The sequence below is a fragment of the Hippocampus guttulatus genome, chromosome 7 (genome assembly GCF_054856545.1).
Source record: "Hippocampus guttulatus isolate MCC_2025c chromosome 7, RoL_Hgut_1.0, whole genome shotgun sequence".
Taxonomy (NCBI): Eukaryota; Metazoa; Chordata; class Actinopteri; order Syngnathiformes; family Syngnathidae; genus Hippocampus; species Hippocampus guttulatus.
The window spans coordinates 20,422,570-20,445,520 of NC_141267.1; the positions used below are offsets into that span (position 1 = coordinate 20,422,570).

The window sequence follows — 22,951 nt, forward strand, 5'->3', positions numbered from 1 at the left end:
TTTCGTCCAAAAACGCCTTACTATACATGGTCGTTTTTTTCGGGTAAAAAGGCCTTACTATACGTGGTCGTTTTTTTCGGCTAAAAACGCCTTACTATACATGGTCTTTTTTTTCGGCTAAAAATTTCGTCCAAAAACGCCTTACGATACATGGTCGTTTTTTTCGGCTAAAGATTTCGTCCAAAAACGCCTCACTATACATGGTCATTTTTTTCGGCTAAAAATTTCGTCCAAAAATGCTTACTATACATGGTGGTTTTTTTGGGCTAAAAACGCCTGAGTATACATGGTCGTTTTTTTCGGCTAAAAACGCCTTACCATACATGGTCTTTTTTTTCGGCTAAAAATTTCGTCCAAAAACACCTTACTATACATGGTCATTTTTTTCGGCTAAAAATTTCGTCTAAAAATGCTTACTATACATGGTCGTTTTTTTGGGCTAAAAACGCCTTAATATACATGGTCATTTTTTTCGGCTAACAATGCCTTACTATACATGGTCATTTTTTTTCGTCCAAAAACGCCTTACTATACATGGTCGTTTTTTTCGGCTAAAAATATAGTCCAAAAATGCCTTACAGTATATGGTCGTTTTTTTCGTCCAAAAACGCCTTACTATACATGGTCATTTTTTTCGGCTAAAATTTTCGGCCAAAAATGCCTTACTATACATGGTCGTTTTTTTCGGCTAAAAACGCCTTACTATACATGGTCGTTTTTTTCGGGTAAAAACGCCTTACTATATACATGGTCGTTTTTTTCAGCTAAAAATTTTGTCCAAAAACGCCTTACTATACATGGTCAATTTTTTCGACTAAAAACGCCTTACTATACATGGTCGTTTTTTTTCGTCCAAAAAGGCCTTACTATATATACATGGTCGTTTTTTTCGTCCAAAAAGGCCTTACTATACATGGTCATTTTTTTCGGCTAAAAACGCCTTACTATACATGGTCGTTTTTTTTCGTCCAAAAACGCCTTACGATATATACATGGTCGTTTTTTTTCGTCCAAAAACACCTTACTATGGTCGTTTTTTTTTCGGCTAAAAACGCCTTACTATACTTGGTCGGTTTTTTTCGTCCAAAAATGCCTTACTATACATGGTCATTTTTTTTCGTCCAAAAAGGCCTTACTATACATGGTCGTTTTTTCGGCTAAAACTTTCGTCCAAAAACGCCTTACTATATATACATGGTCGTTTTTTTTCAGCAAATAATGCCTTACTGTACATGGTCGTTTTTTTCGGCTAAAAACGCCTTACTATATACATGATCGTTTTTTTCGTCCAAAAAGGCCTTCCTATACATGGTCGTTTTTTTTTGGCTAAAAACGTCTTACTATATATGGTCGTTTTATTTGGGCTAAAAACGCCTTACTATACATGGTCGTTTTTTCGGCTAAAAATTTCATCCAAAAACGCCTTACATGGTCGTTTTTTTTTTCGGGTAAAAACGCCTTACTATACATGGTCGGTTTTTTTCGGCTAAAAATGCCTTACTATACATGGTCGTTTTTTTCCTCCAAAAAGGCCTTACGATACATGGTCGTTTTTTTCGGCTAAAAATTTCATCCAAAAACGCCTCACTATACATGGTCGTTTTTTTCGGCTAAGAAAGCCTTACTATACATGGTCGTTTTTTTCGGCTAAAAACGCCTTACTATACATGGTGGTTTTTTTCGGCTAAATATTTCATCCCAAAACCCCTTACTATACATGGTCGTTTTTTTGGGGCTAAAAACGCCTTACTATACATTGTCGGTTTTTTCGGCTAAAAACGCCTTACTATACATGGTCGGTTTTTTTTCGGCTAAAAATTTTATCCCAAAACCCCTTACTATACATGGTCGTTTTTTTTGGGCTAAAAACGCCTTACTATACATGGTCGGTTTTTTCGGCTAAAAACGCCTTACTATACATGGTCGTTTTTTTCGGCTAAAAACGCCTTACTATACATGGTTGTTTTTTTTGCGGCTAAAAACGCCTTACTATACATGGTCGTTTTTTTCGTCTAAAAACGCCTTACTTAGATGGTCGTTTTTTTCGGCTAAAAATTTCGTACAAAAACGCCTTACTATACATGGTCGTTTTTTTCGGCTAAAAACGCCTTAGTATACATGGTCGTTTTTTTTCGGCTAAAAACACATTACTTACTATACATGGTCGTTTTTTTCGGCTAAAAACGCCTTAGTATACATGGTCATCTTTTTCGGCTAAAAATTTCATCCAAAAATGTCTTACTATACATGGTCGTTTTTTTCGGTTAAAAACGCCTTACTATACATGGTCGTTTTTTTTCGGCTAAAAACGCCTTACTATACATGGTCGTTTTTTTCGGCTAAAAACGCCTTACTATACATGGTCGTTTTTTTCGTCCAAAAACGGCTTACTATACCTGGTCATTTTTTTCGGCTAAAAATTTCGTCCAAAAATGCTTACTATACATGGTCGTTTTTTTCGGCTAAAAATGCCTTACTATACATGGTCGGTTTTTTGGGCTAAAAACGCCTTATTATACATGGTCGTTTTTTTCAGCTAAAAATTTCGTCCAAAAACGCCTTACTATACATGGTCGTTTTTTTTCGGCTAAAAACGCCTTACTATACATGGTCTTTTTCTTCGGCTAAAAATTTGGTCCAAAAATGCCTTACTATACATGTTCGTTTTTTTCGGTTAAAAACGCCTTACTATACATGGTCGTTTTTTTTCGTCCAAAAACGCCTTACTATGGTCGTTTTTTTTCGGCTAAAAACGCCTTACTATACTTGGTCGGTTTTTTTCGTCCAAAAATGCCTTACTATACATGGTCATTTTTTTTCGTCCAAAAAGGCCTTACTATACATGGTCGTTTTTTTCGGCTAAAACTTTCGTCCAAAAACGCCTTACTATATACATGATCGTTTTTTTCGTCCAAAAAGGCCTTCCTATACATGGTCGTTTTTTTCGGCTAAAAACGTCTTACTATATATGGTCGTTTTATTTGGGCTAAAAACGCCTTACTATACATGGTCGTTTTTTTCGGCTAAAAATTTCGTCCAAAAACGCCTTACTATACATGGTTGTTTTTTTTCGGGTAAAAAGGCCTTACTATACGTGGTCGTTTTTTTCGGCTAAAAACGCCTTACTATACATGGTCTTTTTTTTCGGCTAAAAATTTCGTCCAAAAACGCCTTACGATACATGGTCGTTTTTTTCGGCTAAAGATTTCGTCCAAAAACGCCTCACTATACATGGTCATTTTTTTCGGCTAAAAATTTCGTCCAAAAATGCTTACTATACATGGTGGTTTTTTTGGGCTAAAAACGCCTTAGTATACATGGTCGTTTTTTTCGGCTAAAAACGCCTTACCATACATGGTCTTTTTTTTCGGCTAAAAATTTCGTCCAAAAACACCTTACTATACATGGTCATTTTTTTCGGCTAAAAATTTCGTCTAAAAATGCTTACTATACATGGTCGTTTTTTTGGGCTAAAAACGCCTTAATATACATGGTCATTTTTTTCGGCTAACAATGCCTTACTATACATGGTCATTTTTTTTCGTCCAAAAACGCCTTACTATACATGGTCGTTTTTTTCGGCTAAAAATATAGTCCAAAAATGCCTTACTATACATGGTCGTTTTTTTCGTCCAAAAACGCCTTACTATACATGGTCGTTTTTTTCGGCTAAAAACGCCTTACTATACATGGTCGTTTTTTTCGGGTAAAAACGCCTTACTATATACATGGTCGTTTTTTTCAGCTAAAAATTTTGTCCAAAAACGCCTTACTATACATGGTCAATTTTTTTGACTAAAAACGCCTTACTATACATGGTCGTTTTTTTTCGTCCAAAAAGGCCTTACTATATATACATGGTCGTTTTTTTCGTCCAAAAAGGCCTTACTATACATGGTCATTTTTTTCGGCTAAAAACGCCTTACTATACATGGTCGTTTTTTTTCGTCCAAAAACGCCTTACGATATATACACGGTCGTTTTTTTTCGTCCAAAAACGCCTTACTATGGTCGTTTTTTTTCGGCTAAAAACGCCTTACTATACTTGGTCGGTTTTTTTCGTCCAAAATGCCTTACTATACATGGTCATTTTTTTTCGTCCAAAAAGGCCTTACTATACATGGTCGTTTTTTTCGGCTAAAACTTTCGTCCAAAAACGCCTTACTATATATACATGGTCGTTTTTTTTCAGCAAATAATGCCTTACTATACATGGTCGTTTTTTTCGGCTAAAAACGCCTTACTATATACATGATCGTTTTTTTCGTCCAAAAAGGCCTTCCTATACATGGTCGTTTTTTTTTGGCTAAAAACATCTTACTATATATGGTCGTTTTATTTGGGCTAAAAACGCCTTACTATACATGGTCGTTTTTTCGGCTAAAAATTTCATCCAAAAACGCCTTACATGGTCGTTTTTTTTTCGGGTAAAAACGCCTTACTATACATGGTCGGTTTTTTTCGGCTAAAAATACCTTACTATACATGGTCGTTTTTTTCCTCCAAAAAGGCCTTACGATACATGGTCGTTTTTTTCGGCTAAAAATTTCATCCAAAAACGCCTCACTATACATGGTCGTTTTTTTCGGCTAAAAACGCCTTACTATACATGGTCATTTTTTTCGGCTAAATATTTCATCCCAAAACCCCTTACTATACATGGTCGTTTTTTTGGGGCTAAAAACGCCTTACTATACATGGTCGGTTTTTTCGGCTAAAAACGCCTTACTATACATGGTCGTTTTTTTTCGTCTAAAAATTTTATCCCAAAACCCCTTACTATACATGGTCATTTTTTTTGGGCTAAAAACGCCTTACTATACATGGTCGGTTTTTTCGGCTAAAAACGCCTTACTATACATGGTCGTTTTTTTCGGCTAAAAACGCCTTACTATACATGGTTGTTTTTTTTGCGGCTAAAAACGCCTTACTATACATGGTCGTTTTTTTCGTCTAAAAACGCCTTACTTAGATGGTCATTTTTTTCGGCTAAAAACGCCTTACTATACATGGTCGTTTTTTTCGGCTAAAAATTTCGTACAAAAACGCCTTACTATACATGGTCGTTTTTTTCGGCTAAAAACGCCTTAGTATACATGGTCGTTTTTTTTCGGCTAAAAACACATTACTTACTATACATGGTCGTTGTTTTCGGCTAAAAACGCCTTAGTATATATACATGGTCATCTTTTTCGGCTAAAAATTTCATCCAAAAATGTCTTACTATACATGGTCGTTTTTTTCGGTTAAAAACGCCTTACTATACATGGTCGTTTTTTTTCGGCTAAAAACGCCTTACTATACATGGTCGTTTTTTTCGGCTAAAAACGCCTTACTATACATGGTCGTTTTTTTCGTCCAAAAACGGCTTACTATACCTGGTTATTTTTTTCGGCTAAAGATTTCGTCCAAAAATGCTTACTATACATGGTCGTTTTTTTCGGCTAAAAACGCCTTACTATACATGGTCGTTTTTTTGGGCTAAAAACGCCTTACTATACATGGTCTTTTTCTTCGGCTAAAAATTTGGTCCAAAAATGCCTTACTATACATGTTCGTTTTTTTCGGTTAAAAACGCCTTACTATACATGGTCGTTTTTTTCGGCTAAAAACGCCTTACTATACATGGTCGTTTTTTTCGGCTAAAAATTTCATCCCAAAACCCCTTACTGTACATGGTTGTTTTTTTTGGGCTAAAAACGCCTTACTATACATGGTCGTTTTTTTCGGTTAAAAACGCCTTACTATACATGGTTGTTTTTTTTGCGGCTAAAAACGCCTTACTATACATGGTCGTTTTTTTCGTCTAAAAACGCCTTACTATAGATGGTCATTTTTTTCGGCTAAAAACGCCTTACTATAATGGTCATTTTTTTCGACTAAAAATTTCGTCCAAAAACGCTTACTACACATGGTCGTTTTTTTCGGCTAAAAACGCCTTCCTATACATGGTCGGTTTTTTGGGCTAAAATCGCCTTACTATACATGGTCGTTTTTTTCGGCTGAAAATTTCGTCCAAAAACGCCTTACTATATTATGGTCGTTTTTTTTCGGCTAAAAACGCCTTACTATACATGGTCGTTTTTTTTCGGGTAAAAACGCCTTACTATACATGGTTGTTTTTTTCGCCCAAAAAGGCCTTACTATATATGGTCGTTTGTTTCGGCTAAAAATTTTGTCCAAAAACGCCTTACTATACATGGTCTTTTTTTTTCGGCTAAAAATTTTGTCCAAAAATGCCTTACTATACATGGTCGTTTTTTTCGGCTAAAAACGCCTTACTATACATGGTCGTTTTTTTCGGCTAAAAACGCCTTACTATACATGGTCGTTTTTTTCGGCTAAAAACGGCTCATCGTTCACTTCAACGGCTCTTTGTAACGGCTCTTTCGTGACCGACACATCACTTGTGAAAATGTAGGTGATTGAACAGTCAGAGGTGCTGCCAAAAAGAACCCTTTCTGCACTGAAATACAATGAAATTCATTTTGATTCTGTTTGCTGCAATACAAACCGGATACTTCATACTTGACCATAAGGTTAATTTAAAACTTAGTACCTCAATTCAAAAACAAAATCTGACGTTGAAAATAACGTTGTTTTGTATTTGTAAGACTGAATATGAAAATGAACAGAATTTAATTTTCAGTGCGGATCAAATACAGTTTCAAAGAAAAAAAGTCTATCGTTTCAAATTCAGATTGTACAATTCAGATTCAGTTATTCAATATGATTCAGAGTAAAATATACAAATCCATCCATTATCCGAGCCACTGACCTTCAATTCACGTAATTCAATTTCAGCATAAACTATTTAAAAGTTATTCACGTTTAGTTTTTGGTGGCAAATATTCCGCCCCACAGCGTCACACCTAGTTTAGTTTTGGTTGTAATGAAATGTATTATTATTATTATAAGAAATTTCAGGGGTTATTTTTACTGACCATTCATTATTCATGACATGTACAAATGTTTGTTTTCCTAACACACTGTCCATTCTTGTTTTCTTACAGTTCTTACAGCCGCTGTGAGACCTAACAGCCTAACATCTTGGGCCTCAGACCAGGAAATTGATGTCACAATCAAAAGATGGCTACATCTGGCTCCTGATCGGGATGGTGACAGGAAGGAGAGCATGAGAAGAAAAGAGGACATGGAGAGCGCAACAATTTGATAGACAGAAAAATACCGTTCAAGAGTAAGCTGCATCCCAATTTGTACTTTGTGTTCACTGTTAAATAAAGAAAAGTGCATTTTTCCAGTGTATGTGGAGTTATATGTGAGGTTCACAAATTATGACAATAAACATATTTTTATAACAGTCGTTTTTGACACTTTTTTTTTAATGTGGGTCAAATATGGCTCATGAAAGATGTGGCTTAGTTGAGGTTGCATTCAGGCTGATATCAGGAACCTGTTCTGGCCCAGCATCGGGCCGGAGTAGGGCCAGATATGGTTTTACAATGCGGCTCAGATCTGGGCCGAATGCGGCCCACATCATGGATGCCAGACGTGGGCCACTGCAAGACCGTCATTCATTGAGGTATGTGGGCCGAGTGTACGTGCCGTGTCTGCCCCAGAGCTGGGCCAGACCAATTTTGCTGACTGGGTATCCACTCGTGACCTTTGACCCTGGCGTGTAAGGTTTGGCATGTTTGTGCTCCCAAAAGATGTCTCCAGGAAACAAACATCTGCAATATTGTTACTTATTTATTTGGGGGCACAACCTACTAAATTCCCGTGGGAGCCTATTGCTTTAAGTGACAATTAAAAGTTACGCTTACACAAAAAAAAAAAAAAAAAACCCCAACACATAGCAACGCTAAGCTAAGTAGCCCATTCCAACGCCCACGGAACTCCACTGAATATTTGAAAACAACATACTGACATACTTTGTGCTACTAATGAATTCATGAAGCGTCTTTGGTTTATTTTCACACTATTTTTTTTAAACATGCCCCAAAAATGTTTCTTTTTTTTTTTTTTTTTAATTAAGTATCAACAAATTATATGCTATATATTTTTTAAAAACTTAAAAAACGTGGTATTTATTTCATAACAACCTAACGTGAAAGAATTGAGCAAAGAATGAAGAGAAGTTCTCAGGAGTGTTTTGAGCTTTAAGGGCTACTGTTTGAAATGCAAATTTTGACCCAAAATATGTTAGCTATGAATGAAATATGAAATAACATTTGTTTGACTACCGGCTACTATTAGCAGGTTAGCTAGATAGTTACGTTGGTAATGTCTCATTCTTTCTAATTACGCCATTAGATGATTTCAAGAGGGTGTTGTCTGCAACTAGTATTCTGACAAAATACATATATTTTGGCAAGGTATTTTCGGACTACCAGACATTTAGCAACTTGGCTATCTATTTACTTTGGTAACGTCTCTTTTTTTTGTTTGTTTGTTTAGAGAATACTATTTATAAAGTCTATGTCAATATACATAGATACTGTATATAATACAATAATGGTAATAGTAGACATTCTCAGGCAGATGTTGAGTATTATTTGAAACTTGATCAAAATTGAAAGCAACAATGTTAGCAATGCATCTTAGGCTACTGGCCACAACTCAGCTGGCTATTTATCTTGATAACCTCTTGATACTCAGGAGGGCATTGAAAGTCAAGGATTTAATTAGTGTGACAGTTAAAAAGAATATTTGTGAGGCATGTTTTAGCTACATGCTACTAGTAGCTAGCTAGCAAACTCACGCTAAGTGTAGTGTGCTGTGTTCTATTATTTATGAATCGTGCCTTAAAAGACTGAGCAAAACAAAACCAAACAACAACAACAAAAAAAAAACAATTAGTAAAAACATAGCATATGTAAAAATGATACTCATTATTAAGAATAATGAGACGATGGACTTTAGCCTAGTTTAGCTATAGCAGGTCAAAAGTCTCCTCATAATATTCCTATAACACCTTCCATGTATGCCTACATTTTAAATATATTAAATATCCCTAAAAGTATGCCACGCTGCCAACAACTGTAGAAACTTTACAGCATACTATAAAGTTTGTTTGTATTAATTCGTATTTCCCTGATTTTTGATGAGACTAGCATTAGCTAACAATGCATCTGTTCAGAATTATCACTTCATGGAGAGAATTTTGTAAAAAAAAAAATAAATAAATATTATAATAGAATAATAATAATAAATTGCGACACAATCACCGGCACTTTATAAAAAAATGCTGAAATGACATTTAACATTTGTGATTTATTATATATTCTTCGGCGCATCAATGAATCAGGCGCAATGATCCCTGAAAGTCTGTTCAAAGACGGACTTTTATGGTCGCTACAGACCAACAAAGCCAGGCCAGACGCTATGACATGGGGCAAAACACTTCCCGCTGCTCTGAATTTTTGTGTCCAACATGGTGTGCAAAGGACGTGAAGGCACCGAGAATGGTTTGAATGTCCTAATGTCGGATTCAAACGCTGAACCATCGTCTAGCTGTCTTAAAGATGGACATATGATGTAAACGAATCAATGCTAACCATCTCCGGTTGGTAAGCGTGTGCTTCTGTTGGCTAACTCCTAATCTGAGCCTGAAGAGAATCAACTGTAAGCCTCGTCCTTGACTGCATTGCGTATCTTGGTGTCTTATTAAAGAAAACAGACATGACAAAAACAGGACGTAAGCTGCTCATTTTCTCGTGGAAAAGCTAATTGTTTTGTCATGTTTTAAGAGGTTGAAGTGCGCCCAAGCAATAGTCCACGTACACTTGAGGCAGTGGGCGGCGTCCACCCTGAACTGGTTGTAAGCCAATCACAGGGCACACAGAGACGAACAACCATTCACGCTCACAATCACACCTAAGGGCAATTACGAGTGCCCAATCAGCCTGCCATGCATGTTTTTGGAATGTGGGAGGAAACATCCAAACTCCACACAGGAAGACCGGCGCTGGAATCGAACCATTCACCTCTCCACTGTGAGGCAGACATGTTAACCATGCCGCCAAGTCTGATGATATTCCTGATAAAAAAAATTGTGCTTGATTGTAAAAAACGTGATCATTCCGGCCCAAAGTGTTGTATTAAGTTGGCTACTAATTGAAACAAAGTATTATTTTTGACCCCAACATGTTAGCAGGGCAATTAGGCGACTGGCTACTATTAGCTAGGTAGGGCTTGAACTCCCCATTTATTAAGTAGACAATTAGCAGAAAAAAAATGTTTGTCGGCTAGACATTTTGTACAAGCTACCATTATAGCTAATGAGCAAATCAGTGAGCTATTTACCATAGTCACGCTTAATTTAGCTCGTAAAACACAAACCCTAGCCTCTAATCCCAACCCTAAACCACGGATTTTAGGCTGGAACCCTAGCAATGACTGGAACCCTGATCCTAACCTCGAATCCCCAAACCGGAAATTTAACAGTCAAAACTTTTAGTAAGTCCATTCAAGCAGTTTTTGAAAATATGGTATCGATATTTGTTGTAGGCGGACAAGGAAAGTATCCCCTGCGGAACCAACATACGTACGTAGCGGCCATGTTTGCATGGGAGACGTTCCCATCAAAGGAACTTGATGAAACTTGACTTGCTTATTTCTCAACCGATTTCCATGAGGTTTACATTTTTTTGTTGTTGTTGTTAATGCCAAAACGTGCACTATCGATACTGAACATTTTGAGAACAATCCACCAAAACAATTTTATCTGTGAAACGGATATTCCCATTTTTGGGATGGGGGGGGGGGGGGGGGTAAGGGGGGTTCTTGCTGACGCCTTTGCCCCTACTAGCTTAGCGCCGCCGTAGGCACACAGCTCAACAGGGCAGTGTTGTCATTGTTCCTATCTTTGGGATGCCCATCTTTCGAAGCCCGTCTGATGTCACGATCAGGCAACGCTAAAGGTAGAGATAGCCTACCCAGTAGACCACGTTGAACAGGAGGAAGGAGGTGGGGAAAAAGACCCTGGAGTAGGCGTCCAGGTCCAGCAGGTCGACGTGGACGCGGCCCCTCCGCCACGCGCCGTCTCTGCAGTCGTCGTAGCAACAGAAGAAGGCGCCGCAGTCTTTGCCGTCCAGACACTGCGATGCGCACGTGTCGTCCAAGTCTTGCCAGTAGGTGGCGTTGTTCAGGGCCACCACCGTGTGAGGAGGCCGCCTGGCGTCTAGGACCGAGTAGTTCTGGAAACAAGACATGCGCCTACTTCACTCCAGCTCGAAACCGGAGTTCTGATTTGGAACTGCTCTCTGAAAGCCGAAACCTTGTGGGAAACCCTAATTTCAAACATTACACTTCTCACAAAACCCTACCACTTGTTTGAAATTCTAATTTGAAACCCTAACTCTTGTTTTAAACCCTAAGTTGAGACCCTCTTAAAGCCTGAATGTTCAAACACAACATAACATTTCACAAAACCCCAATATGAAACAAACACCCTTTAACAAAACCCTAATTTTGGTTACCCATAACCCTTGTTTGAAACTCTGATTTGAAACCCTAGGAATGTCTTAAAACTCTATTTTAAAACCATAACCCTAGTTTATAAACCTGAACCTTTCCACAAAACCCTTGTTTGAATCCCTAACACTTTCTTGAAACTCTAATTTGAAACAATAATCCTATTTTAAAATCCTAACTTCAAATCCCAACCCTATTTGGAAATCCTAATTCGAAACCCTAACCCTTCTTTGAAACCGCAATTTGAATCCCTAAGAATGTCTTGATATTCTCATTTGAAACTCTAACGTTTGGATAAAATGAAACCCTAACCTATGTGAAAGCCGAACCAAGACTTGAACCCCTAGCCTGTGTTTGAAACGCACTCCCTGACTAGAAGCCCTAACTTAAAAAAAGGGGTTGAAATGTCAACCTGCATTTGAAACCCCAAGGCTGACTTGAACCACTGATTTGAAGCAAACCAAATCCAGCCTGGAAACCCAACTAATGAAACACAAACCTTGGTTAGAACTCCCCGTTGAAAACTCGAAAACAAGTTTGATCGCTCAATTTCAAACCCTAACTTGCAATTCAAAGCTGTGCTTGAAAGCTGAACAGTGGTAAGGCGTGGCAAACTTACATGGCGTTTCCGGTCTATGCAGGTTGGCGTGCGGGTGCAGCTGGAGTAATAGTTGAGGGTGGCGTATTCCATCAGGGCGGCAAAGACGAACAGGAAGCAGACGGTGACGAAAAGGTCCATGGCCGTCACGTAGGACACGCGCGGCAGAGACGTCCTCGCCACCGTACTCAGCGTGGTCATCGTCAGCACCGTCGTGATGCCTGCAGGGGGAGTCGCAAAATGTTTCAAAGTCGAGTTTCAGGCCTGTGCCTGGCCGAACCATTCTTTGAAACCCTAGGATCCAGCCATTCCTTTTCAAACGTGCCGCCCCCCGCGAGGGTTCGCGGGCATGTGGGAGCCTAACCCAGCCGTCTTCGGGCAGCAGGCAGGGTTCTGAATGTCCTTGCATCAAGTCGAAACGGCTAAAAGCTCTGATGGAGCACTTTTATGAATGATTTCATTTCTATTTCGATCTATTTAACGTCATCCGGTCTTCCTGGAACATCTGCACGCAACTCTTTCCTACATCGCTCCCTCGCCTGTACACCCACGTCGCCATGGCAACAAGTTGGCCCCGGCTATTTTGGGCCTGCATGCCACCGTGTTTCCTTTTTGCTTTACGCTGGCCTGTTTACAGGAAGCACCTGGACCCCCCCCCCCCCCCCCAAAAGAAATTGTATTCAATGATTAGGGTTTCAAGTTTATGGTATTGGTTTCAAGCAAGGCTATAGCTTTCTAATTAGTCTTTCAAACACGGGGTAGGGTTTCAAATGTGGTTTTCCTACCAGGGTTAGAATTTCAAAATGCGGTTTCAAAATCAAAATCAACGGGCAATCTTAGGTTTTGGTTTCAATCGAAAATGAATGTTTCAAATGTGTGTTCAAAGCCTGACCCAACGTTTCAAATTAGAGTTTCAAGACAGGGTTTGGGTTTCAAGTTAGGGTTTTTTTGGTCTTGGATTAGGGTTTCAAATCAGGGATGGCAGAGGGTTTGATATTGGATCAAATTAGGGATTTTAATCAAGGGTAGGGATTCAAGTAAGCGTTTCAAGACTGTGTTAGCATTGCAAATTAGTAGTTGAAGACAGGGATATAGTTTCAAAGAAGGTTGAGGGTTGAAAGTCTCGTCTGACCCAAAGCGGTCCTGGCTGGTGTGGCATCCTTCTTGATCCAGAAGGAGACCCAGGACAGGACCACGGTGAGGATGCAGGGGATGTACGTCTGGATGGTGAAATAGCCCATTCGCCTCCTCAGGTCAAAGTACACCGTCATCACCATGTAGTTGCCTGCAGGGGGCGCAAGCCCGCACCAAAAATCCCAAAACACTTACCGACCTTTTGCCATCATTCCGATACTCACTCAAATGTCTCTACTTTTGGAACTGTTCGAATCTGTGTGACATTTGGACTTTTGGGCTTTGGGTCTCAAGTACCTGCTGTGGTCTTGATGATGTCGGTGGTGTTCCTGAGACCCATGAAGTCAAATTGGTAGAGGCGCCAAGACTTTTGGTCCGCCACCTCAACCGAGTTCCTCCTCCACTTGTAGACCATCTCGTCTCGCGGGTACCCGTCTGCAACGGTTCCAAAACACATCGTGTGAGAACAGATGCTAGATGCTAACGTGCCAACAGTTGGTATGCTAACATATAACTGTTAAGTTACCATAACAACTGTAAACATACTATTGTTAACAAGAATTAGAACAAAGAAACGGCTTCGGCAGATGGATCAGGATTTTCCATCTTGCCTCACAGTCACGTTTCAAATGAGGATAGATGCCATTATGCTAGATGCTAACGTGCTCACGGTATACGCCATCTACAATATTGCTGTACGTCCAAGCGGGCTTCATATCAGCATTGTAATGAGTTGATTAGTGGACCAGCGCCAGAGGCACGTCGCCCCCAACTCTATGGGATAGACGCCACGTGAAGAGGATGGAGTGGTTACCACGGCGACGACTGTCACGTTGGCTGACTTCCTTAAGTACAGGTAAATGGCTTTGAGTTTCTTCCCCGCCGGCTTTCATTACAGCAGGCGACCGCTTGTTCCGAAGCGTCCCCCAGGCGTGGAATAGTGTGAGGCCATTCATTTACACCCAAGCGCCTCCTTTGAGGGGCCCTTTAAAAAGCACCTTTATTTACATAGCACATGCGCGTCCTTTTGTTCGAAATAAAATCTAATTACTCGCGAGACCAAAGACACACTTCACAGGTGCACAATTCAATAGGAAACAAAGTAAAGGACCACGGTGACAAAAACCAAAACAAAATATTTATTAGGTGGCTTGTTCATTGTATAAAGGTGCAACATTTAAAAAGAATCATCACACATTCAACGATATTGTCAAAATTAAAACATAAATCGTATGAGATGACATTTATAAATTTCAAGTAATTTGTTTCGAGTAGAAATAAATTATACATGGTTCAATTAAATTGTGTGCGCGTGTGTAAATTTCACTAAATGGAATACAATAAAATGAAAAAGTTAACTATCCATACTCACAGCTGGAGAAGATAAGCGGACACGAGTGTTCGTCCATGGGAAAGTTGTGCAGCTGCAGCTGGCACTCGGCGTTTATGGTCAGTCTGCAACGACAAGTTGGGCGTTTCTTTCAAAATATGTCATTTGTCCGAATTTTTCCTTTGACTTTGACAAAAATTCAAAATGGGAGTGAGTCTGCTAGCTTATTACGGACGCATCATGAAAAAAAGCCATAAACAGGCTACGCATAGCATTGATGTTAAAACCGTTCAAGCAATGGATATTTCACTACAGAGCACCACGTGTAGACAGATGCTCACAGGCATATATTCTTTATCCTCTGCGAAGAATAATTAATATTACTGCGTTATACTGCTCCCATGTGGTCAAGGCACAGACACCACAAGAGCAGCACAATATCCATGAAATTGAAGCAAAAAAAAAAAAAAGTGCTGTTACAAGTGTGGCCACGCAAATAATTTGGCTTGGTTTTTTTCACTGTATTAATATGTGAGATTGCCACAAACCAGCGTTGCTCGTCGAAGTTTGGTTGTAAGAAATTTTGCTCTGAAGACCTCGCTAGAAATAAAATGACATTGCTATGATTCTTCCGCTCAAGGTTTAAAAAATAAATAAATTCCAAATCGACTTTGTAGCTTCTCCAAAGTAAAGCCTTAATGGTTTTGAACCTTCAAAAATGCTCAGAAAAATGAAAAAATAAAAAGAATTAAAAGCAAAAAAAAAAAAAAACAAGAAAGCATGTGATTTCCTTCCTACCCTGGTGAAAGCTGGAACAAATGTCATCTTTGTTTGCTCCCGCCACGTCAAGGCATTTCATACCTGCTGACATTTCATCGCCCGCTTCTTGTGCAATCTCGCTGCAATCTTAAGGCCTTAAAATCAGCATAAAAGCAAATTCTCAAAGTACACGAGGCTGGCGCAACGCGACCGTGCCTGATGTTTATTGTTGATGTCGAGCGGGGTTGAGGTGAACCTCACAAATGAGTTAAATAAAGCGCAAAGAGACGAGATATGGTACAGTCACTGATTTTTGTTGTTGTTAATTACCAACGGTGTGGGGAGCAGGGGCACATTTTCTCTGACTCACACAGGAAATTGTCTTCAAAATTGTGAGCGGCTGATAAATTAGTTGCGAGTTACGGGTCACGTAAAAGACCTTGAAAGCATGGAGTACTTTAGTTCATTTACGACCAACGTCATTAAATTTAAAATATTAAAAAGGTAGTGGCCACTTTTCATTATGTCCCATTGAAATGAATGTTAGGATGAGGTTGCCACAGAAACACTTTTCAATTTGATGCGCACACATCAGTGTATTTGTGTCCCGGCATGGCAAAATGAATCACAGTGATCTAGATTTCAAAAAGATTTTGGCATCATGAAAAAGAGAATGATCTCAGCTTTCCAGTGATATAGCAACCATTGTGCTACGCTACACATATTGTTATTATTACCCATTTCATCACTGCCACAGATATGATAGTTTACCCCCCTCCCCCACACTTTGAGCTGCGTGTCTACGATGATGCTAAGCTAGGTGGGTCAAAGCGAATTCCATGTATGCGGAGGATAAGAAAACCAAAGGACCAAGGATGCCCTCGCTTTGTGAACTGGGAGTAACATTTCACAGTAAAACAATTTTTGTGGCTTTTTTTAAAATTGTGTATATTGACAGCACACACTCTGGTGTTGACAAAAACGTAAAGGTCATGTACATCGGTCGAGAGACGACCAAGGTACGACTTATTGTCAATGTCCACATATGGCCTGATGGGAACATCGCCCCTGTCAACATGGCCGCCACGCAGGCACGATGGTTAGCCATGTTGCTAAAGTGGTAGATATCTGTGATGATGATGCACTATGCTCCTTGAATGAATGACAAAAGACCATTTCAGGGTATTTTGGAGTTCATAAATTGGGCATAGCAACTGTTGCTATGTTCAAGTTCATGTGGAAAGATAGCGTAGCAACTGTTGCTGTTCCTGAGCTCATGGGGATTGTTTGGAATCTTACCTCACGACAATGTCGAATTATTAAAATGAGTACGAAAACAGCAAACAAAATGGCGCTTTTAATCAATAAAGGAGGTACAAGTTTGACCGACTGATTGCTTCGTATCTCGGAACGGACCTGCACGACGTGGGACTCATTTTGCTATGCCAGGTGAAATTTGTTTACCTCAAGGTGTAAAGTATCTTGCCGTCGTTCCATATTCTGAGCAGCTGATTGGGCATGGTGATCCAGTGGGCGTCGGCATTCTTGGAGTTCCTGAAAATGGTGTCGGGCAGCCAGATGAGGCCCACCATGTTGCTGTTGAGCGTCAAGATCTTCACGGTGCTGTTGTAGCGCAGACGGCTGTCGGTCCACGTCTGCGCAAAGATGATGTCGATTTGGTATTCCTGGAAAACCCAACGTAGGAAGACAAAAATTAGCCCCTGACACCAGTTTGAACATCCATCCATCCATCCATTTTCCGAACCGCTTGATCCTCACTAGGGTCGCGGGGGGTGCTGGAGCCTATCCCAGCCGTCTCCGGGCAGTAGGCGGGGGACACCCTGAATCAGTTGCCAGCCAATCGCAGGGCACACAGAGACGAACAACCATCCACGCCCACACTCACACCTAGGGACAATCAATTGTGAGCGTCCAATCAGCCTGCCATGCATGTTTTTGGAATGTGGGAGGAAACCGGAGCACCCGGAGAAAACCCACGCAGGTCCGGGGAGAACATGCAAACTCCACACAGGGAGGTCGGAGCTGGAATCGAACCCGGTACCTCTGCACTGTGAAGCCGACGCGCTAACCACTGGACTACCGGGCCGCCCACACCAGTTTGAACAATTGACCCAAAATTGGGTGAACAAGTCAATTCTAAACGGACGCACAAAAAAGTCTCATGGACCATGAAAGTCAGTCATTTTGGTTTGGGGCACCCATTTCTCATCCGTAGGCACCCCTTGGAAACTTGGAAAAAAGAAGCGAGTGACACGAGATTCAGTGGATTTGTCTAGCCATGCTTGAAATTGAACAGGGAGTTGTCCATTTTAATATGAAAGTAGACCCCATGGGAAAGTTTGAGGAAGAAAAAAAAAAATAGCAATCCAATGCTAGTTTCACCAATAAACAAAACATTTTGGTAGAAATATGTCTCATAACTTGACACAAGAAAAAGTCTCCATGCTCAAAATTGTCCAGGAAGTTGCCCATTTTGGTTTGAATCAGCCATTGCTCACTGGGTAGCACCCCTGGAAAGCTGGACCTCCAGCTTGACGATTTGCAATGATTCGAGAGGCTTGAATTACTATTATTATTTGACCACGTGAGACAAGGAAGCAGAACATTCCCATGGCAACCGTTCCTTTTGGCTTCCTTCAGCTTTCCAAATATTTTCATGTTGCGTTTGACCTTTGGGCAAAAGTGCTCAAGTAGCAGGCTAATTACAAGCACGCCGACAATAAAGGGGAGCATGGGGCGCTGATGACCTTTAATTGTGCGCCGCCGCGGGGATTGGAACAAGAAAAATGGGACATTATCACGCATATAATGGCAGACGGAAGAAATGGTTGCCGGTGTGAGGGTGCATTTGTGCAGGGAGATTTCATAAAGGACCAGACATTTCCAGCCAGCTAATCTATGGCATAGTTTCCCCATTAGATGGAGACGGGCACGAGGCTGGGAGGTGATTGATCAGCCTCGCTGATCCATCGACAAAACTCTGCCAAAGGAAAATTTTCACTTCTTTTGTAGAAGTTTTTTTTTTGTTAGTAACAGAAAAAAAAAAAAAAGGGAGAGCTCATAATACAAAAAAAAAAAAAAGAAACAACGTAGGCTTGTTCTCATCAAAGGCAATTTCTGAGCCCTCAAAATAAATCGAAATCAAAATCTAAATTATTAACCACGGATGTGTCATAACTTACCATATTAATGGAGGACACGGGTCCGATGCTGTTGACAAAAATGTCCACGTCGATGACCGTTGGCTTCACTGTTGAGAAGGATGAGAATTCTAATTAATTAAGAAGAGTGACATTCACGTTGGCCACTTGTGTATATTTTTGTGACGAACTGGATTGATGGATGGACACACAATGTGAGGCACCACTTAAGGCCAAGAGAACACTTTACGTGCCCACCGGTCATCAAGCCAAATTTCGATAAAATGTACTGGATGTAGAAGGACAACTCGTGTTCCAAAGCATACCACATCAAATGACCAATACCTGGCAATCTATTGATGAAAGGGACAGCTCATGACTCAACTCATACCACGTCATGTGTGCAATGTCTATAAAAAGGAAGCGTTCATACTCCAAGGCATACAACATCCTACATCCAACGTTTAGCAGTCCATGTACACGATTGATCCAAAGCATCTATCCTCAAAGGGGGAAAAAAAGCTCATGATCCAAAGCATATCGCGTTCTGTCCATCTCCTTGATCCAAAGCATTACTTCTGTCACATGTTTCACATATTGCGATTTGTATGTTGTATAGAAAGGAGAACAATGTGCTTTAATTTCGTCATTAAAGCCGCTTTAACGTGGAGGTTCAAGCTGATCGATTCCACTCAAGTGTGAGCAAGAGAAAGGCAGAATCTTCTTTCTTTCTTTCTGGGTCTCCTTCTCAGACCGCAGGATAATCCACCTTTGATTTCCAATAAAAACTCATCAAAGCAGGTGGATTAACTTTGCTTTTCTTTTTCTTTTCTTCTTTAAATAAAAGATCAGACGGAGTGGAAAATCAAGAAAGAAACACTTCACTGTTTTCCTCAGGACACCCGAGGATAGCTGGCTAGTTCGTGGCTCGCTCTACATGCTAACATGGCTGTGTATGGCATCACTCTGTGCTCCTTCAGGAGTGAGTTGTAATTTATAGCAGCTTCTTACGAGTGTTTCTCATTACATAACAAATACTAATCATACTCCTTTGTCGACAAAACGTTGCTTGAGGGGCCTATGAAAACAACAGGAACTACAAACCTTCCAAACTAAAAGCAGTAAGCGCTAAACATGATTTACTTCACACTAGAAGAAGAATTGAATGAAGACGTTGGCTATTTAGCTTCTCATGTTAGCGGGAGACTGGTTAGATTACAAACGTGTGATCCGACCAGGTGACAGCTAGCTGGCTGGTTAGCAGCTAGCTCCAGATGCTAATGTGGAAGTGTACGTCTTTTCATCGGGACTCCTCAATCATCAAAAGGCACCAACAGAACAGTTTTGAATGCCCCCACGGCAGCCTCGCAAGATCCAGAACGGAGTGGTTTGTTCACGGAGAGCATCTGGGATTGAGTAATTGCGTGTAAATAAAGTGGATGAATGAGTCAATCAATCAGTGTCATCTGTGGGAGAGCTTCTGACAGGGCAAGGTGTGTCGCCATGGCAATGAAATTGCAATTGTGCATTTGATTGGCTACAATTTGCGATGTTCTCACATCATGCAACCCTGATTTATATTTTGGGATTCATACAGAGTGGAGCCAGACCATCCGGGAACCTATAAATGAGAAGCAAGATGCCACAAGATAGTAGCAAAGTGCAGCGTTTGTCCAAATGAAGCTCCTCATCTCACTTCACCGTAGTTCCTTGGCAGCAAAAGCCCTACTTTAATCCAAATTAAACTCCTCATCTCACGTCAACACAGCTCCTTGGGTGTGGGAGTTGACGTTATGATTATTATCAATTATAACAACAATCTTAATAATTACCTCCAATGTCGGGCCTGAGCTTGTGGTCGTAATTCTTGAGTAGCCCGTTGAGGATTTTTGTGGCATCCGACTGCTGAGATTTGGATGACAACATCGGATGGACCATCACATCCTCGTAGTCCTCCTTGTAGTCGGACATCACATACCTAAACACACAGACGTACCTATTGGATAGAATCCGTACGCTCATCCATTGACGAATTGGTAATTTTTACCATTCCTTCAATATTTAGTGTATGCATCTTTAACCCATGTATTGTTCCTCTCCTGGGATCAGTAAAGGATGCTCTTACTTAGAATTAAAACAATACATACAGGCATATATATATATATATATATATATATATATATATATATATATATATATATATATATTATTTGTCCTCTGTGAAGAACCGCGAATGTTACTGCGGCTTACTGAACAAGTGTGATTGTCTCCTTCATGTACTGTGTATCCGTATGTCTGTGTTATCCTGCCCCCAGGTGGACAAGGAGCATACACCAGATGGAGCAGCACAATGTCCATTGTACTGAAGCTAAAGCTAAAGCTGAAGCTAAAATGGTACCAAAACGGGAACATTTTCATACTTTTTTTTTTTTTAAGTAAGATTTTGCAGAGTATTTTCCTTCTTTAAAAAGTCAACAAATAGTTTTGGGTGGGTTCTATGGGAAGACTGCAATGGGTTAATGGCAATTTGTATCTGAAGGCCTGACTATATTTTAAAGGATGAGTTACATCCAGAAATAGAAAACTGAATTGGAAATTGGAATCGAATCTCTTTCGCATGGATGTCTGCTTACGACAAAACCTTTTTTTTTTCATTTATGTTTACAATACATTTCTATTCAAAGCCTGTTCATAAATTCACAATCATTCGCATGAAAAGTTTCCAGTTTGTGAAATTGACAAAAATTTTTCCATCTTAACTTCCCATGGAAATTTACCTGCAACATTTACGGCAAATTTTCCAACATTCCTTTTTACTCTTATTATGCATTTTGTTGTATGATTTTTTTAACGAATATAAACAACACACCTTGAATTGAGAGTCACAAAGAAGAGGAGGAACAAAGGCAACCAAGCAGAGGTCATGCTGGCCGATAGTCTTTGGTCTCTTGAGCGAAGTCTTCCCGAGTCCTTCTGGAACTTCTTCATCCCAGTCGCATTCCCCTGTAAGACATTTTTTTAATCTTTTCAGTTCATATCCAAAACGCCGGTGTTGCCCGGCTTTTGCGCACGGCATCGGCGCGCGACCTCCTCCTCTTCATCATCATCATCATCATGCCAAAAGGGGTCTGCGCATCACAGCGCAAGAGAGGCAGGTGCAGGTGGCTGGGGAGAAGAGGTGCAACTCTTCTTCTACGTCCTCCTCCTCTTCTTCCTCATGCGGGTGACACACAAGCCTGGAACAAGGCGCGGATGGGTATACTTGGAGACAAGTGTTTCCCTGGGTGGCCAGAGAGGGGTGGGGCAGGTTTATTTTGAAAGGAGGAAGAAAATGGTGACTTTTATTGTTATGAATTGTTCAAAAAAAGGCTAACTAATGATTAGAAAATTCACGATTCCGTGGATTTACTCAATGTCATAAAATATTCCTGGTGGCATAAACACTTCACCCATCACGTTGAATTGTTTCTATCATGACATTAAGAAAAATTAAACTCAAAATGACTTGATTTTTTTTTTACATGACTTCGTTTTTTTAATATTATGACTTTATTTAAAATGTGATGATGTTTTAAATGAGTAGTATGAATGCATTTTAAAAATATATACTTTTTACACATGACTATTACAACAAATGTGGACGTTTTGAAAAATATTCTATTTCAAGAATACTGACTATTTTAAAATATGTAAATAATTTAATGAAGGATTTAGGAATTATTCCCCTGGAAATACTGTTTTTCTCAAAATATTCCTGCATTTATCACAAAATATTTTTTTCCTGTCAAAATATTAACAACTTTAGTCTCAAAATATTACTTAATTTTTGTGACTGTCTTTTTATAAGTATTTTCATATGATTGTGATGAATAATAATAAGTAATACATACAAGTGAATTAAATGAGATCATATATGTTATGCATTTATGTAAATGCTTACATTTGTAAAATGACATGCGATCTTGCAGTATTAATTTTATTCACATACGTTTTAAAATACGAGGATTATTTCGTTTGTGTGTGTGAATTTTTCTCAACTTTTTACCTTTTAGTACTACTAATAAATTACAATTTAGCTCCTTTGTATTACAACTCTATAAGTCCAAAAATATTTGGACTTATAGAATATAACCAATTAATTATTGTATTTATTAGATTATTTTAACAAAAGAGAGACGGAGGCTTTAATATTTCATCATCATCAACTCATTTAAACATATAAAAAGATGTCAAGCTATGATCATCAGAGGTTACTTGAGTCACCAGCACAATGAATCACTGAGCTGCTGCCTCTCTCTGCTGGTCACAAAGGGAGTTGCATAGAACACAAACGCGTGATGAATAAATACGGATACTATTTACCTTTAAAGTCACGCTTTTATACAGGTAAAGGTGTTTTTCTTCTTGACAAAAAGTCAGATATTTTTTTTCAGGGACACTATTTTTTTTCTACGTATGAATTCTTTTTTTTAGATTAAAAAAAATCGGTAATTTTCAAAAACAAAAAAAAAGTCACTCCCACAAAACCAAATT

The 22,951-nt window shown here is 39.5% G+C and overlaps 1 protein-coding gene across 1 annotated transcript; it reads right to left on the reverse strand.

The window, feature by feature from the left end:
- Positions 1 to 21,810, reverse strand: gabrg3 (gamma-aminobutyric acid type A receptor subunit gamma3). The gene is made up of 9 exons (XM_086115827.1): positions 21,288 to 21,810; positions 20,251 to 20,396; positions 18,461 to 18,528; positions 16,722 to 16,942; positions 14,541 to 14,623; positions 13,466 to 13,603; positions 13,167 to 13,319; positions 12,056 to 12,255; positions 1 to 11,159 (listed from the first exon to the last, which is right to left on the reverse strand). Exons 1-9 carry the CDS (start codon positions 21,404 to 21,406, stop codon positions 10,878 to 10,880), a joined length of 1,410 nt encoding a protein of 469 aa, XP_085971953.1. The 5' UTR covers positions 21,407 to 21,810; the 3' UTR covers positions 1 to 10,877.
- Between the last annotated feature and the right edge of the window lie 1,141 nt (positions 21,811 to 22,951).